The following is a 16,847-nucleotide window of genomic DNA, read 5'->3' as shown; positions in this document are numbered from 1 at the left end:
ATTCATTTTTCAACTAACGCAACAAATGAAACATTGTTATAATTGTATAAAAAATTATTATGTATTATTGAATTTGTGCGAATTCCTGTTACAAGCTAGAGATGGTCCTTACGCCTTCGATATTAACATTTTTAAGCAACAATTACTGATGTTATATTATCAGAAACCACAGGTAAACTGTGTCACATTCACCACACATGAAGAAAAAAGCATGTGCAATATCTGCAGACATGCGTAAATATCAAAATCGTTTTGAATTTAGCACAGTTCTCTGCGCAAATAGCGCAACCAGTGCACACACCGGGCAAATCCTTGCGCAAATTGGTAATTGGCACAAGGATACTTGAGCCGTGTAATTGGCGTATAAGGTAGAAAAAGAAGGGCAGTCAGCAGATTCCATCATGTTGGAATGTCGTCTGCAAATATTAGAATCTCATTTTACGCAAATAAGCCACCTTCAGGGCCATATAGAAAAAATTAACCCTGAGGACAATGCAAGAAGCGACATAGAGGAAAGTTATATTGAAGTAAAAGGAAAGATTATGCGGCTGTTGAATAAAGTGCGCCGTACAAGCGTAGCCGAAGCAAGTTTTACAAATGCTTCTACGAATTATCCCTTTACACATCAGAGTCGATTACCAAAACTAAAATTACCCAAATTTGATGGAAAATAATTTGAATATAAACGATTTTCGCATACCATTGCCAATGTTGTCAACGACGATCGCACCATTCCGAAAATATGAAAGTTCAATTATTTGATAAATTGTTTGTCAGGACAAGCATTGGCAATAGTAAAACCATTTCAGATAACAGAGGAGAATTTCCCTAAGGCTCTGGCGCGTTTAAAGGAACGTTATGACAATAATGTTCTAAATTTCTTACATTATATTTCTTCATTGTTTGGTCTACAAGCAGTGACCAAAGCTGATCCCACTGCTTTACGTACGATCACAGACAAGGTTTCTGCTATGCGGGCATCTTTGCTCTCGTTAGGATCGGAAATTGATATTTTAAGCACATTTATGATGCACATAGTTATTTCAAAGGTAGATAGTAGCACAAAGACTATGTATGAGGAAAAACAAGAAGAGGCTACACTTCCGACTTGGGGTCAATGCTATACCATTCTTAGCAGGCGTTGTCAGCTTTTAGAAAGCCATATTAAAGGTTATGAGTCTCTCGAACCTCAACGTGAGGTCAAGACAAAATCTAGCCCGAAAAGATTTCACGCATTCGTCAACTCCAAGTCAGCGTGCGCTTTTTTGTAATTGCGCAGAACATGTTATAAGAAGTTGCTCTGAGTTCCTTGCGCTCCCCGTTAATGAGCGATTGGAATTTGTCAAGCGTTCAGGAATGTGTTTAAACTATTTGCGCAAAGGATATGCATCTCGAAAGGCCCATCTAAATTTTAAATTCCGTGTGTGCAAAGCATCTCACCACACACATTTACTTGTTTTTTCTATCACAAAACCTTCAGGAGTAGCTTCGGTTACTCATGCTACTAAATTTAATGCAAAACAATCTTTCGGCACCAAAGCAATTACAACGCAGATTACTACGTCCATGGTTGCTCAGTCATTCAGAAAAGCAATAATACCAACTGCCGTCGTAATGTTGAAAGACAAGTTTGGAATTTTTCAGCCCGTTCGCGCGCTTTTAGATTCCGGTTCCGAAGTAAATTTCATGACTGAGGAAACTGCAAAAAGTCTACAACTCAATCGTTTATGTTACAATCAAGATATTTTAGGTATAGGGGGTATTCAAACCCAAATTAAACATGCTGCAGTTGCTACAATTCGGTCACGGTTTACTGATTTTGAATTTTCTGCACGGTTTGCTGTTACTAAATCTATATCTGCAAACCAACCAACGGTGATCACATTCAACACGGCGTCTACAGACCACAACCACAATAAAGCAAAGCTTGACGACATCCGTAGCCAAGCATTGGCTTCTTGATTACTTTGAAAGCGGCAGCCACCAATGTAAGTTACAGCAAACAGTAACGAAAAATTTAGAAAAAAAAGTTAAATTTGTTAAAAAAACGCCCAAAATAATGATCTTAGCTTTTAGTATCTGTTATTTACTTCTATTTTTGTTTTCATTTACGCCAGTCACTGTTGCTTCCCGAAAATAGAATTAGGTTTATTCTATCGCGCTGAAAATAACTACACTCATAAGAACATGTGTAACAAGTAAGGAAGGCTAAGTTCGGGTGTAACCGAACATTACATACTCAGCTGAGAGCTTTGGAGACAAAATAAGGGAAGATCACCATGTAGGAAAATGAACCTAGGGTAACCCTGGAATGTGTTTGTATGACATGGGTATCAAATGGAAGGTATTAAAGAATATTTTAAAAGGGAGTGGGTCATAGTTCTATAAGTGGAGGCCATTTCGGGATATCGCCATAAAGGTGGACCAGGGGTGACTCTAGAATGTGCTTGTACGATATGGGAATGAAATGAAAGGCGTTAATGAGTATTTTAAAAGGTAGTGGGCCTTAGTTCTGTAGGGCGACGCCTTTTCGAGATATCGCCATAAAGGTGGACCAGGGGTGACTCTAGAATGTGTTTGCACGATATGGGAATCAAATGAAAGGTTTCAATGAGTATTTTAAAAGGGAGTAGGCCTTAGTTCTATAGGTGGACGCCTTTTCGAGATATCGCCATAAAGGTGGACCAGGGGTGACTCTAGAATTTGTTTCTATGATATGGATATCAAATGAAAGGTGTTAATGAGTATTTTTAAAGGGAGTCGGCCTTAGTTCTATAGGTGGACGCCTTTTCGAGATATCGCCATAAAGGTGGACCAGGAGTGACTCTAGAATTTGTTTGTAAGATATGGGTATTAAACGAAAGGTGTTAATGAGTATTTTAAATGGGAGTGGGCATTAGTTTTATAGGTGAACGCCTTTTCGAGATATCGCCATAAAGCTGGACCAGCGGTGACTCTAGAATGTGTTTGTACGATATGGGTTTCAAATTAAAGGTATTAATGAGGGTTTTTAAAGGGAGTGGCCCTTAGTTGTATATGTGAAGGCGTTTTCGAGATATCGACCAAAATGTGGACCAGGGTGACCCAGAACATCATCTGTCGAGTACCGCTAATTTATTTTTACATGTAATACAACGAACAGTATTCCCGCCAAGATTCCAAGGACTTTTGATTTCGCCCTGCAGTAGTTATAAACTGTGAACAGCTCCAGGAAAACGTTTCAACTAGCTAGATTAATCTTTCAAATGACATCACAGCATGGACGGAGGGACTAGAGGAAGACTATCAAAGGAAGACAAAACAATTGCTCATAAAATACGCAAACATATTTGCCCAAGATGGTTCTAAACCAGGCCGCACCAAAGTTGTGAAACATCAAATTGGCACTGGAGATGCGAGGCCAATCCGTCAAACTCCTCGTAGTGTTCCACTGGCGAAGCGGGAAGTTGTGAGACAACTCATACAAGAAATGAGCGACAGCGGCGTCATCGAACCATCAGTTAGCCCATGGAGCTCAACGGTAGTACTTGTGAAGAAGAAGGATGGAAAAATTAGGTTTTGCGTGGACTGCCGCAAGTTGAACGATGTTACAAAAAAGGATATCTACCCATTGCCAAAAATTGAAGATACTCTGGACTCGCCATCTGGTACGAAATGGTTTTCCACACTGGACTTGAAAAGCGGCTACTGGCAAGTGGAGGTGAAGAAGGAAGACAAAGAGAAAATAACCTTCAGTGTCGGTGAGGCTCTGTGGCAATTTACAGTGATGCCTTTTGGAATTTGTAATGCACCAGGTACTTTCAAGAGACTCATGGATCAGGTATTGAAAGGACTACGTTGGAAAACATGCTTGTTTTACCTCGACGACATCATCGTATTGGGCAAGAACTTTGATGAACATCTTAAAAACTTAGAGGAAGTTTTCCAGACAATAGCTGGCGCTGGTCTGAAACTAAGTCCCAAAAAGTGTTCGCTGCAAATTATTTGGGTCACAAGGTAACGACAGAGGGCATCTGTACTGCGAATGAAAAGATAGAAGCTGTAAAGAATTGGCCAAAACCACAGAACTTGCATGAATTAAGAAATTTCCTTGGGCTTTCCACATATTACCGCCGGTTTGTACCAAACTTTGCCAGCGTAGCCCATAGCCTCCACGAGCTTACAAGAAAAAATAAATCATTTGAATGAAAGAGGGAGCAAGAAGTGGCTTTCCAAACATTGAAAGAGCGTTTGTGCACTGCCCCAATGTTGGCATATCCGATTCCAGGAACGACGTTTATTCTAGATACAGATGGGAGCGGATATGCTATAGGAGGCGTTTTTTCACAACTGGTCGATGAACAGGAGAGGGACCATTGCGTTGCACGGAGAGAACTGTTGGCATTGGTAGAGTGCATTAAACATTTTAACAAGTACCCCTACGGGCAGCGCTTCCGTGTCAGGACAGACAAAACAGCGTTGAAATGACTCCCGCAGTTCCGTAATCCAGAAGGACAATTGGCACGATGGATCGAGCGACTACAAAGCTATGACTTTTCCATTGAGCATCGAAAAGGTAGTACACATGGGAATGCCGATGCAATGTCACGAAGACCATGTAATTTGGTATGCAAACACTGTTCGAAAGCTGAGGCTAAGGAATACATCATATATGTCCGGCTTATGACTACAATGTGTTCGGATGAATGGGACATGGGACAACTAAGGAAGTGTCAGTTAAAAGATACAGATCGAAAAACCAAATAAAGAAGAGATGTCAGCAGAGAATCCTATTGCAAAGTCATATTGCGGACAATGGAACAGTTTAGAATTGATATCCGGTTGCCTGCATCGAGTATGGGAGAGTGAGAATGGTCAAAGTAATAGGAAACTGATAGTTGTTGCAAGGAAAAGGATTCCCAATGTTCTCAGTAAGCTTCATAATGGTCCAAGTGGAGGTCATCTTGGAGTTACGAAGACGCTCGAGAAGATCAAGCAGAGATTCTGGTGGGTTGGTAAGAGATGAGGGAAACACATGATCTTGTAAGACAACGAACCAAGATTATGAGTGAAAAAATTAAAGCCAGATATGATAAAGCAACTAATTCGGCAGGTTTTCGGGAATAAGATTTGGTGCTGCTATACAACCCACAACGAAAAAAAGGTGTGTCACCGAAATTTCAGTGTAATTGGGAACGCCCATATAAAGTTGTGAAACGGATTAATGATGTAGCTTAACGCATACAAACAATTGGGGAACTACGAACTAAAATGAAAGTGATTCATTTGGAAAGACTGGCAGCGTTTAGATCAGGAAATTCGTCTGATCGGGACGATCCGACTTAGGTGGAGGGCAGTGTGGCGAATTTTCACATCACTAAATAAATGCAAAACAACAAAAACATTAAATCAAGCTACATAAAGACATTAATCATCATTATACCCACATACATACAAGGCAAGGGAGAGATACTCATAAACATATGTAATCATCAGCCGAAGTAGTACTCTCATATACACACGTAGGGCCGGAGAGAAAAAATCGGGGCCCAGGACTAAACAATTTACGGGCCCCCAAAAAAAATTTACAAATACATTTGAATATGTTTCATTCATGAATCATTATTGATGAATTACATCAAAAAAAATGTTTCACTATATTTACTATTTATACCTTTTTATTGTAACGTAGAATTAAAATTCTTTTTAACAGCCACATATTGTTTCAAATAATCTTTTCTAGTTATTTGGTAACACTTTAATACATTTCTCATAAATTTAATAATGATTATAAATTTTAATTATTCAATATAGAAGGTTCGGATATCAAAGAGTGGCTTTTCTTGCTTTTTTCGCTGCAAAATTATTTATAATATCAAAATTTAACTCTCTTGCCAAAACGGATTAAACACAAAGCATGGCAAGTCCTAAACTCGCTCTTTAGATGAACACGATCTATGACAGTTTTTTATTCTTGAAAGGACGCTGAAGGAACGCTCTGCACTAGCTACAGTGTCAGGAATAGTGCAAAAGATACGTAAAGCAACACAAATTTTGGGGAAAACTGTATACAGATTTTGAACATAGATAGCTATCGAACATAGATAACAACGAGGTAGGAAATGCTTTGTCATGACAATCACGTGGAAAAATAACAGGACACTTTTGATGACATCCAGGAACTATTTCGTTGACTTCAGCTGATCGCAAAAACTCATTATTCACGGTACCGATATCGAAGTCGTAAATAATCTGGACTTTGATACAGAGTTGGTGGTATTGTTGGAAGACTTTTTGAAGATGAACCTTCATCAGTCTCACCACGAAAACTTTAAGATTTCGGATTCATGTAAATATACATTTTTGTTTGATGTTTTTATTGTCTCCTTAGGCTCAGGCAAAAAATCATTATCAATGTTCGTTGCTTTTGAAATTCGGTTTAAAATTTGCACATGGAACAATTAAAGACTCTCCTGAATTAAAAAAAAATGTCTTAGTACCTCTAAATCGCGGGCCCCATGAGAAAACCCGGGCCCCATGAGAAAACCCGGGCTCGGGGTGAATCCGCTCATTCCCACCTCCCTCTCATCGGGCCTGTACACACGCATATGCCTATGCGAGAGGCTATAAACTACAAATACACACGTATATAGTTGGTAACCAAGTAGAAGATTCTATAAGGAGAAACGTGCAGAGCAAGCTGAGTAGTCAGAGAACAGTTTTGATTTAAGCACGCTATTGGTTGTGAAGTTAAGTGTTATTGTGAAGTTCTTTGAAAGTAGTCTAATAAAGACCATTTTGCTTTATTGAATATTGGAGTTATTTATTCAACAGTTTAGCGATTCGAACGTTAGCAGAAGGTTTGGAATAATTGGAATTTCACTGAATTCGTTACAATAGGGTACATGTACTCAGTTATCAAAAGCTTGAGGCAAACAGACTCGAATTTTAAAAAAAAATGAAATGTATATTGGATGAGGGCGTGGCACCGCCCACTTTTACAAAATTTCATATAGCCAGAAAAATACAACGTGTATCTACCCCGAAAATTTTGTGAAGATCGGTTGAGTACTTTGGGCGCCTATAAAACCACACCCTCACTTACACACATCCGTTTTTATTTATAACATTAATATAAAAACTTAAAAAAGCATCTGTAATAAACACGATTAATAAAAAGTTGCAAATATTTTAGAGACTATACTCAGGTCCGTTTTTTTAATATGTTTCGTCAAAAATATCTATGTGTATAGCTAATATTTAGAAATCATAGACTAAAAACCAAAATACTGATCAGTTAGCACTCAGAAAGAATGAAAACTGTCAATAGTTATGATCAAAATGTGTATCCGTTCATATATTCTACATCAAGCATAATTGAAATTACCATATTTCCACTATTAGTGCCTCCTCCTTGAGATCGTCTGTGATAGGCCTAAATTGAGGAAATGTCGAAGGTTAAATATTTATATTAGTAAAGACACGGTATCTTACAAGGAGAAATGTTCTTCCCAAACAGGATTCAGAGTAGTGTATTTAACAGATGAATTATATCGATGGGATCCATTTGATTCTAAATACAAAGTGACGAAAGGATCAGAGAAGCCGTTGGCATCTTTCGGCATTAAGTTTTCCGCTTTAACGATTTCCACGTTTAGTCTCAGCTTCGGAGACTCTTTTCTCACCGCCGACTTCAAGAGTTCGTCATGTATTGTAGTGGATACATTGAATACATCTTGAACAAACTCCAGGAGATCTATAAAATCTACGTCATCCGTTTTACATTTTAAGTTATTGCATATTATGAAAAGTATTTCTTCGTAAAGATCCTCAATCTAAAATAAAATAACAAAAAAAGAAATGAAGAGAAATCATTGATAAGGCACCAACAAGCGAAATTTAAGTTATCTGTATTTAGTTAGAGAGACTTGCTCATATTGCTTTATACAATTGTTTTGTTATTGATATTAGAGAAAAACTGCAAAGTTTACAAACGGCGATGGTTACTAGGACATGTTTCTGAATTTCACTTCTTCATCGGGAGCTGAGTATTAAAGAGAATTTTTTAGATGAATTTAGTGTTGCTTTTTCTGGTATTTAGTTAGTTAAAATATTACAAAAAGTGTAACTATGTCGGGTTCATTTTGGGACTTTTTCGCGACTAATACGGGATCATTTGGGGACCCTTTCGGCATCATTCCTGGATGGTTTTCGGGATCCGTTCGTGATCCCGTAGGGGTAATTTCAGGACTTTTTCGGGGTCATTTGGGGTAGCTTCCGGCATCGTTTCTAGATGGTTTTGGGGATCCGTCCGGGATCCCGTCGGGGTCATTTCGGGACTATGAGGGGATCATGTGGGTACCTTTCCGCCATCATTTCTGGATACTTTTCGTGATCCGTCCGGGATCCCGGCGGGGTTATTTCGAGATCATTTGGGTACCTACCGGCATCATTTCTGGATGGGTTTCGAGATCCGTACGGGATCCCGTCGTGGTCATTTCGGGACTATTAGGGGACATTTCCGGCATCATTTCTGGATAGTTTTCAGGATCCTCCCGGGATCCCGTCGGAATTATTTCGGGATCATTTGGGGTACCTTTCGACATCATTTCTAGATGGTTTTCTGTATCCGTTCGGGATCCCGTCGGGGTCATTTCGGGGCTTTTTTGGGACTAATACGGAATCATTTGAGGAGCCTTTCGGCATCACTTCTGGATGGTTTGCGGGATCCCTACGGAATACCGTAAGGGTAATATCGGAACTTTTTCGGGGCTGATACGGGGTCATTGGGGACCCTTCCGGCATCACTTCGGGATGGATTTCGGGATCTGTACGGGAACCCATCTGGGTAATTTTGAAACTTTTTCGGGATTATTTCGGGATTATTTGGGGACCCTTTAGGGGTCAATTCATGACTTTTTCTGTATTATTTCGGGATCATTTGGGGATCCTTCCGGCATCAATTTTTGATGGTTTGCCGGATCCATTTTGGGACCCTTGCGAGGTCATTTCTGGCTCCATCGGGGATGCCGTAGGAGTAAATTCGAGATTTTTTTTGTTACTTTTTCGGGATAAGTCCCAAACCCTTCCGGCATCATTTCTGGATCCGTGCGGGATCCCATCGGAGTCATTTCTGGACTATTTCGGGATCATTTTGGGACTCTTCCGGAATCATTTCTGTGTTGTTTTCGCGATCCATCGTGGATCCCCTCGGGGTCATTTCGGAACTTTTTCTGGACTATGTCGGGATAATTTAGGAACCCTTCCTGGATATTTTGATAAGATTTTCGAGATCCGTCCGGGAGGCCGTCAGGGTCATTTCGGAACTTTTTCGGGACTTCAGGGATCATTTCTGTGTGGTTCTCTGGATAAGGCTAGAATCGTGTCGTTGTCATTTCGGGGTTTTTTGGGACTATTCCGGGAACTTTTAGAGACCCTTCCGGGGCGTTTCTGGATGGTTTTCTGAATCCGTCCGTGATACTGTCGGGGTCATTTCGTGGCTTTTTATGGATAATTTCGGGATCATTTGGGGATCCTATCAGATTATCAGCTCATTTAGTTATTTTTTTACTCAATTACAAAAATAAAATACATTGACAAAAATAATTTTTAAACAGATAACTTCATAAGCAGGCTAACGTGAATAGCCCATATATTTCATTTTCTCCTTGCGGACTGGGCCACGGGTAAGGGCTAGTCCAATATATATTATAAATGGGAAAGTTTGGAAGTTTGTATGTTTGGATGTCCAGACGTTTGTCTTTTTGACTCAATCACGCAAGAACGGCTGGACGGATTTGGATGAAATTTGGCACACATATAGCCAATAGTCTAGAAGGATCTACTAGCTATATATTTTTCAAAAGAGGGAGGTCCCCGCCCCCTAGGAACATTTAAAGTTTAATTATTATATGTTTTCATCTTTGTGACTGAATCATGCCAGAACGGCTACACGGATTTTGATGAAATTTTGGACACATGCAATAGTCTACTAGCGAAATTTTCTCCGAACATGGAAAGGGGCGTGGGGGTCCCACGATCCCATCGAAAAATTACGTTTTAATAATTTTTACACATTATAACTTTACCTTTACTAACCTTCACCAATATTACAACTCAATAGGTCAAATAAGACGAGAGCTTACAAAATGAGCAGTGACAACCTCCGTCGGGTACCCCAATGCTTGCCCAAGGACGCCCAGTCCCAGGGCCAATACAGCAATTGCGTCCTGGCCTTCCACAACCCAGGCGTAGTCACCCGTCACTTACCCCCAGAGTGGCGGCGTCTCCCCTTATGCACTTCAGAATTCTGCAGTTAAACTGTAATGGACTAACTGGGAAGATTACGGAGATAGTCGATTTCATGAAGCGGCACAACATCCGCATTGCTGCGATTCAAGAGACTAAACTCACAGCAAGATCTGCATTGCAGACCTGCTCTGGGTATAATGTCCACAGGAAAGACCGCGAGAGCGGAACTGGGGGCGGCCTCGCATTTATCATACACCACTCTGTGCAATATTATATATTTGATCCTGGCATCGACCGCAGGGACAATGTCTTAGAACGTCAAGGCCTATCTGTCCGGTCAGGCGATGCAAACCTAGAAATCATCAACATCTACATCCCTCCTGCCACCTGTTGCCCCAGTGGATACCGCCCTAATATCAGGGCCTTACTCACTGGCAACAATCGCATTATCTTAGGCGATTTCAATGCCCATCATGATCTATGGAATTCAAACTTGCGGGCGGACAGTAGGGGTGAGATGTTGGCGGATCAAATAGAAGAAACGACGTTTTGCAAAATAAACGGAGACGCCCCCACACGTATGGCAGGAAGCTGTCACAGCTCGCCAGATATCTCAATCGTGAGCGCAGAACTCGTAAACTGCGTCAACTGGCAGCCGATGGTAACATTGGCATCCGACCACCTGCCCATACTTATTTCGATCGAGCGTACCGCCGACTTCATCGTCACTGAAAAACGCACTTTCATAAACTTCAAAAAAGGAAAGTGGGAAGAATATAAATCCTTTACAGACAACCGCTTTGCTGCCCTCCCTATCCCGACGGATGCCCGCCAAGGGGAGCGTGCCTTCCGTAAGTTCATTGAATCCGCCTCGGCACGTTTCATTCCCGCCGGGAGAATTCCCGAAATCCGGCCCACTTCCCGGCGGAGGCCGCAAACTTAGCGAGAGAACGTGACCTTATAAGACAGCTTGATCCAGGCGACCCCCAAATAAGGGATATAAACCAACGCATCAGATTGCTTGTAGATGAACACAAGCGGGCGAAATGGGAGGAGAACCTAAGAGGTTGTAACCTCTCTACCGGTGTGGGAAAACTTTGGTCCACCGTAAAGTCCCTATCGAATCCGACTAAGCACAAAGACAAAGTTTCCATCGCCTTTGGCGACAAAGTGCTGTCGGATGCGAAAAAATGCGCGAGCGCTTTCTGCCGACAATATATAATGCATCCTACGGTCGACAAAGATAGACGGAGAGCCAATGGACACGCACATAAACACAAATTCAGCGCGTCACCAATCACCATCACCGCTAAAGAGGTTGAGAACGCCATTGGTCGTGCTAAACCATCTAAAGCAATGGGCCCAGACGGCATAGCCATGCCGATGCTTAAAAGCCTAGGGAAAGAGGGTTTCAAATATGTAGCGCATGTCTTCAACCTGTCTCTTTCCACCTTTGTCATACCTGAGAAATGGAAAATGGCCAAGGTGGTCCCGCTACTAAAACCTGAGAAACCAGCTAACATAGGTGAGTCGTATCGTCCGATATCTCTCCTATCGCCAGTGGCAAAGACGCTTGAAGCCATTTTGCTCCCTTATTTCCAAGCAAATTTGCAGCTAGCCCCTCATCAGCATGGCTTCAGAAAATTCCATAGCACTACCACCGCGCTAAATGCCATTAGCACCCAGATAATTTGCGGTTTAAATCAATACCCCCACCGTAGAACAGTACTCGTAGCGCTAGACCTATCAAAAGCTTTTGATACGGTCAACCATGGCTCGTTACTGCAAGACCTGGAAGGGTCTACCCTTCCCCCATGTCTTAAAAGGTGGACCGCAAATTATCTGGGTGGTCGGCAGGCATCGGTGCAATTTAGAAACGAAACATCAAAACCAAGGAGAATTAAACAAGGGGTGCCACAGGGTGGTGTCCTATCCCCACTTTTGTTTAATTTCTACATATCTAAGCTACCTTCACCACCGGAAGGAGTCACAATCGTTTCCTACGCCGATGACTGCACAATAATGGCCACAGGCCCAGGCCCAAAGATCGATGTGCTATGCAATAAAATAAACGGCTACCTCCCTGATCTCTCCAGTTTTTTCGCCTCGCGAAACCTGGCATTATCAACGACTAAATCTTCCGCGACCTTATTTACAACATGGACGTCCCAAATGTCGACCATTTTGAACATCCGCGTCGATGGCACTACGCTACCGACTGTCCTACACCCCAAAATCTTGGGTGTGACGTTTGATCAGGATCTACATTTTGGTGAGCACGCAGCCGCAATTGTTCCGAGAATTCAGAGCCGTAACAAAATCCTCAAATCCCTCGCTGGCAGTACCTGGAGAAAAGATAAAGAAACGCTCATGACTACATACAAAGCAATCAGCTAGCCGATTACGTGCTACGCGTCACCCATATGGTCGCCAAGCCTAAAAATTACCCATTGGGAGAAAATACAGGCCTGCCAAAATACTGCTCTCAGAATCGCCACGGGTTGTCTTCTTATGTCCCCAGAACACCATCTGCATAATGAGGCGACAATACTCCCCATCAGGGAGAGAAATGAGATGCTGACCAAACAGTTCCTGTTGAATACCCAGAAACCTGGGCATCACAACAGACATCTGATTGATGAACCAGCGCCGCCTAGGGGCTTAAGGAGTCATCTCCGTAAGCATTTTGAGGAAATACGGCACCTGAGAACCCAGCCGTATGAAGTGAACAAACACAAGCACGTCCTTGGTGAACTCCGTAAACAGGCGTCGGACCTTTATGCCGGGAATTGCCCGGTGAATCCAGTACTTAAAGAAAATTATCCAAAACTCGCGGAAGAGGAAAGCATACTCCCCAGGGAAACGTGTGTCACTCTTGCTCAACATCGTTCTGGATACTGTAACAGTTTAAACTCTTACCTATCCAGAATCAACCCCGACATACAAAATGTATGGCCCGCTTGCAATGTGTCCCCACATGACACCAACCATCTCTTTAATTGTAATGTGGAACCAACGCCTCTAACACCCCTTTCCTTATGGTCCACCCCTGTTGAAACGGCAAGTTTCCTTGGACCCCCGTTAGAGGATATTGATGACAATTTGTGATCGGTCGCGGCTATTAGGTGGGGCGAGCATTGCTACAACAACAACAACCTCCGCCCCCCCCCCATCCCCTTCTCCAATCATTCCTGGATGCTTTTCGGGATCCCGCCGGGGTCATTTCGGGACTATTTCGGGATCATTTCTGTATAGTTTTCGGGATCCGTCCGGGATCCCGTCGGGGTTATTTCGGGACATTTTCGGGACTATTCCGGGATCATTTCGGGACTATTTCGCGATCATTTGGGGACCATTCAGGCATCATTTCTGGATTGGTTGCTGGATCCGTCTGGCATCCCGTCGGGGTATTTTAGGGATCATTTGCGTACCTTTGAGAGACAAATTCTTGATGGTTTCCGGGATCATTATGGGACTTTTTCGGGGCAATTTTGGGTCCCATCCGGCATCATTTCTGAATGGTTTTCGGGATCCGTCCGGGATGCCGTCGGGGCCATTTCGGGGATATTTTGGGATCATTTAGGATATCTTCCGGCATCATTTCTGGATGGTTTTCGAGATCCGTCCGGGATCCGGTCGGGCTCATTTCAGGACTTTTTCTCGACTAATACGGGTCATTTGGGGACCCTTTCGGTATAATTTCTGAAAGGTTAGCGGGATCCGTCCGGGATCCCGTCAGGGTCATTTCGGGACTATTAGGTGATTATTTGAGGACCTTTCCGGCATCATTTCTGGGTGGTTTTCGGTATCCGTTCGGGATCCCGTCGGGGTAATTTCGGGACTTTTTCGGGATCATTTGGGTACCTTCCGGTTTTCGGTATCCATCCGGGATCCAGCCAGGGTCATTTCGGAACTATTTAGGGATCATTTGGAGACCTTGTAACGACAGCCTTTTAACAACCTACGCCCCTGTGTGCTTACGCGCAAGCGCACCACTGTCTCTGCAAATGGCAATTCCAATTGTCTACAAACCAACTGCGTATTACGAGTTTGTGTGTGAATACAAAGCCAAGTGTTGTAGCTAACATGTTTGAAGCCTTCCAGGAATTTTGAGGGACTTTGGGCTAAAGCGGGTTGACAGTAAACCGAAAACGGTAGTGGCAACAGGTAAAAGTTGTCTATAAAAGGGCCACCATCCCGTTCTTTTCTATTAAAAAGTATAGAATACGGTATCGAATCCACAACGCGAGTGCAGTAAAAGTGCAAACACAAAAAAAGAAAAAAAAATTATAAAAAGTTTATACAGTTTTAAAGTGATAAACCGTATAGAAGCGGTTAAGTGAAAACAACATCCAAACACAAATAGTATTCCTGCCACCAACAGATCCAGCAACACCAGCAACGGTAAGTACCAACATTTCCATATACCTAAAGACCCTCTTGTAGTCCCATGCCCATATCCTTTTAACATCCGCTTAATTTCGCTAATCCTCCTCTATTCACCCATAATTTCTGTTGAAGGAGTCTGCAAAGGAAACCAACGATCACCGTCGGTGCTAGACACCACAAATCCACCAGCGGTAAGTTAAATACATCCACCCCTTAGTGACTAGCCCAAAAGTGATAGTGAACTTAGTGCCATTTCCTCACATGAACTTTAAAGTTTTTCCGCCCGTAAAGAAAAATGATTTTGAGAGAAAATTTATTTATTTTTGGACAGATAAACATTAAAGTTCGCCGGAGAAAACGGCCTATAAATGCTTTACCCGACATTGTGATGCCCAGCTTTATATTTTTATTGTTTGAATTTCCTTTTCAGAATCCCCATCACCACAAAAAGATTCGCAGGTAGCAACGGTGCGAGGCACACAAACCACCAACATCAAGCCACACCGATTCGCAATCTCCAAAATCTACAACAAACAACACCGAACACCAAGGCCACTTAGCGGGAGAACGTGACCTTATAAGACAGCTTGATCCAGGCGACCCCCAAATAATGGATATAAACCAACGCATCAGATTGCTTGTAGATGAACACAAGCGAGCGAAATGGGAGGAGAACCTAAGAGGTTGTAACCTCTCTACCGGTGTGGGTAAACTTTGGTCCACCGTAAAGTCCCTATCGAATCCGACTAAGCACAAAGACAAAGTTTCCATCGCCTTTGGCGACAAAGTGCTGTCGGATGCGAAAAAATGCGCGAGCGCTTTCTGCCGACAATATATAATGCATCCTACGGTCGACAAAGATAGACGGAGAGCCAATGGACACGCACATAAACACAAATTCAGCGCGTCACCAATCACCATCACCGCTAAAGAGGTTGAGGACGCCATTGGTCGTGCTAAACCATCCAAAGCAATGGGCCCAGACGGCATAGCCATGCCGATGCTTAAAAGCCTAGGGAAAGAGGGTTTCAAATATTTAGCGCATGTCTTCAACCTGTCTCTTTCCACCTTTGTCATACCTGAGAAATGGAAAATGGCCAAGGTGGTCCCGCTACTAAAACCTGAGAAACCAGCTAACATAGGTGAGTCGTATCGTCCGATATCTCTCCTATCGCCAGTGGCAAAGACGCTTGAAGCCATTTTGCTCCCTTATTTCCAAGCAAATTTGCAGCTAGCCCCTCATCAGCATGGCTTCAGAAAACTCCATAGCACTACCACCGCGCTAAATGTCATTAGCACCCAAATAATTTGCGGTTTAAATCAATACCCCCACCGTAGAACAGTACTCGTAGCGCTAGACCTATCAAAAGCTTTTGATACGGTCAACCATGGCTCGTTACTGCAAGACCTGGAAGGGTCTACCCTTCCCCCATGTCTTAAAAGGTGAACCGCAAATTATCTGGGTGGTCGGCAGGCATCGGTGCAATTTAGAAACGAAACATCAAAACCAAGGAGAATTAAACAAGGGGTGCCACAGGGTGGTGTCCTATCCCCACTTTTGTTTAATTTCTACATATCTAAGCTACCTTCACCACCGGAAGGAGTCACAATCGTTTCCTACGCCGATGACTGCACAATAATGGCCACAGGCCCAGGCCCAAAGATCGATGTGCTATGCAATAAAATAAACGGCTACCTCCCTGATCTCTCCAGTTTTTTCGCCTCGCGAAACCTGGCATTATCAACGACTAAATCTTCCGCGACCTTATTTACAACATGGACGTCCCAAATGTCGACCATTTTGAACATCCGCGTCGATGGCACTACGCTACCGACTGTCCTACACCCCAAAATCTTGGGTGTGACGTTTGATCAGGATCTACATTTTGGTGAGCACGCAGCCGCAATTGTTCCGAGAATTCAGAGCCGTAACAAAATCCTCAAATCCCCCGCTGGCAGTACCTGGAGAAAAGATAAAGAAACGCTCATGACTACATACAAAGCAATCAGCTAGCCGATTACGTGCTACGCGTCACCCATATGGTCGCCAAGCCTAAAAATTATCCATTGGGAGAAAATACAGGCCTGCCAAAATACTGCTCTCAGAATCGCCACGGGTTGTCTTCTTATGTCCCCAGAACACCATCTGCATAATGAGGCGACAATACTCCCCATCAGGGAGAGAAATGAGATGCTGACCAAACAGATCCTGTTGAATACCCAGAAAC

The 16,847-nt window shown here is 42.7% G+C and overlaps 1 protein-coding gene across 6 annotated transcripts in view; it reads right to left on the bottom strand.

Annotated features, from left to right (window-relative positions):
* stac (C2 and C2B_Munc13-like domain-containing protein staccato) overlaps positions 1 to 16,847 on the bottom strand; it is a 2,073,982-nt gene that overhangs the window by 1,324,656 nt on the left and 732,479 nt on the right. For all 6 annotated transcript variants that reach the window (XR_010948689.1, XM_067759976.1, XM_067759977.1 and 3 more), the window contains exons 3-4: positions 7,474 to 7,814; positions 7,367 to 7,414 (exon numbers count right to left, since the gene is read on the bottom strand). Coding sequence is in view for 5 of the 6 variants with exons in the window: in XM_067759976.1 (XP_067616077.1) it covers positions 7,367 to 7,414; positions 7,474 to 7,814 (389 nt within the window). In the remaining variant the exon portion in view is untranslated. The remainder of the gene's footprint in view (positions 1 to 7,366; positions 7,415 to 7,473; positions 7,815 to 16,847) is intronic.

This window comes from Eurosta solidaginis, chromosome 1, assembly GCF_040869045.1.
Source record: "Eurosta solidaginis isolate ZX-2024a chromosome 1, ASM4086904v1, whole genome shotgun sequence".
Taxonomy (NCBI): domain Eukaryota; kingdom Metazoa; phylum Arthropoda; class Insecta; order Diptera; family Tephritidae; genus Eurosta; species Eurosta solidaginis.
This window is presented reverse-complemented; position numbering and strand designations above follow the sequence as displayed.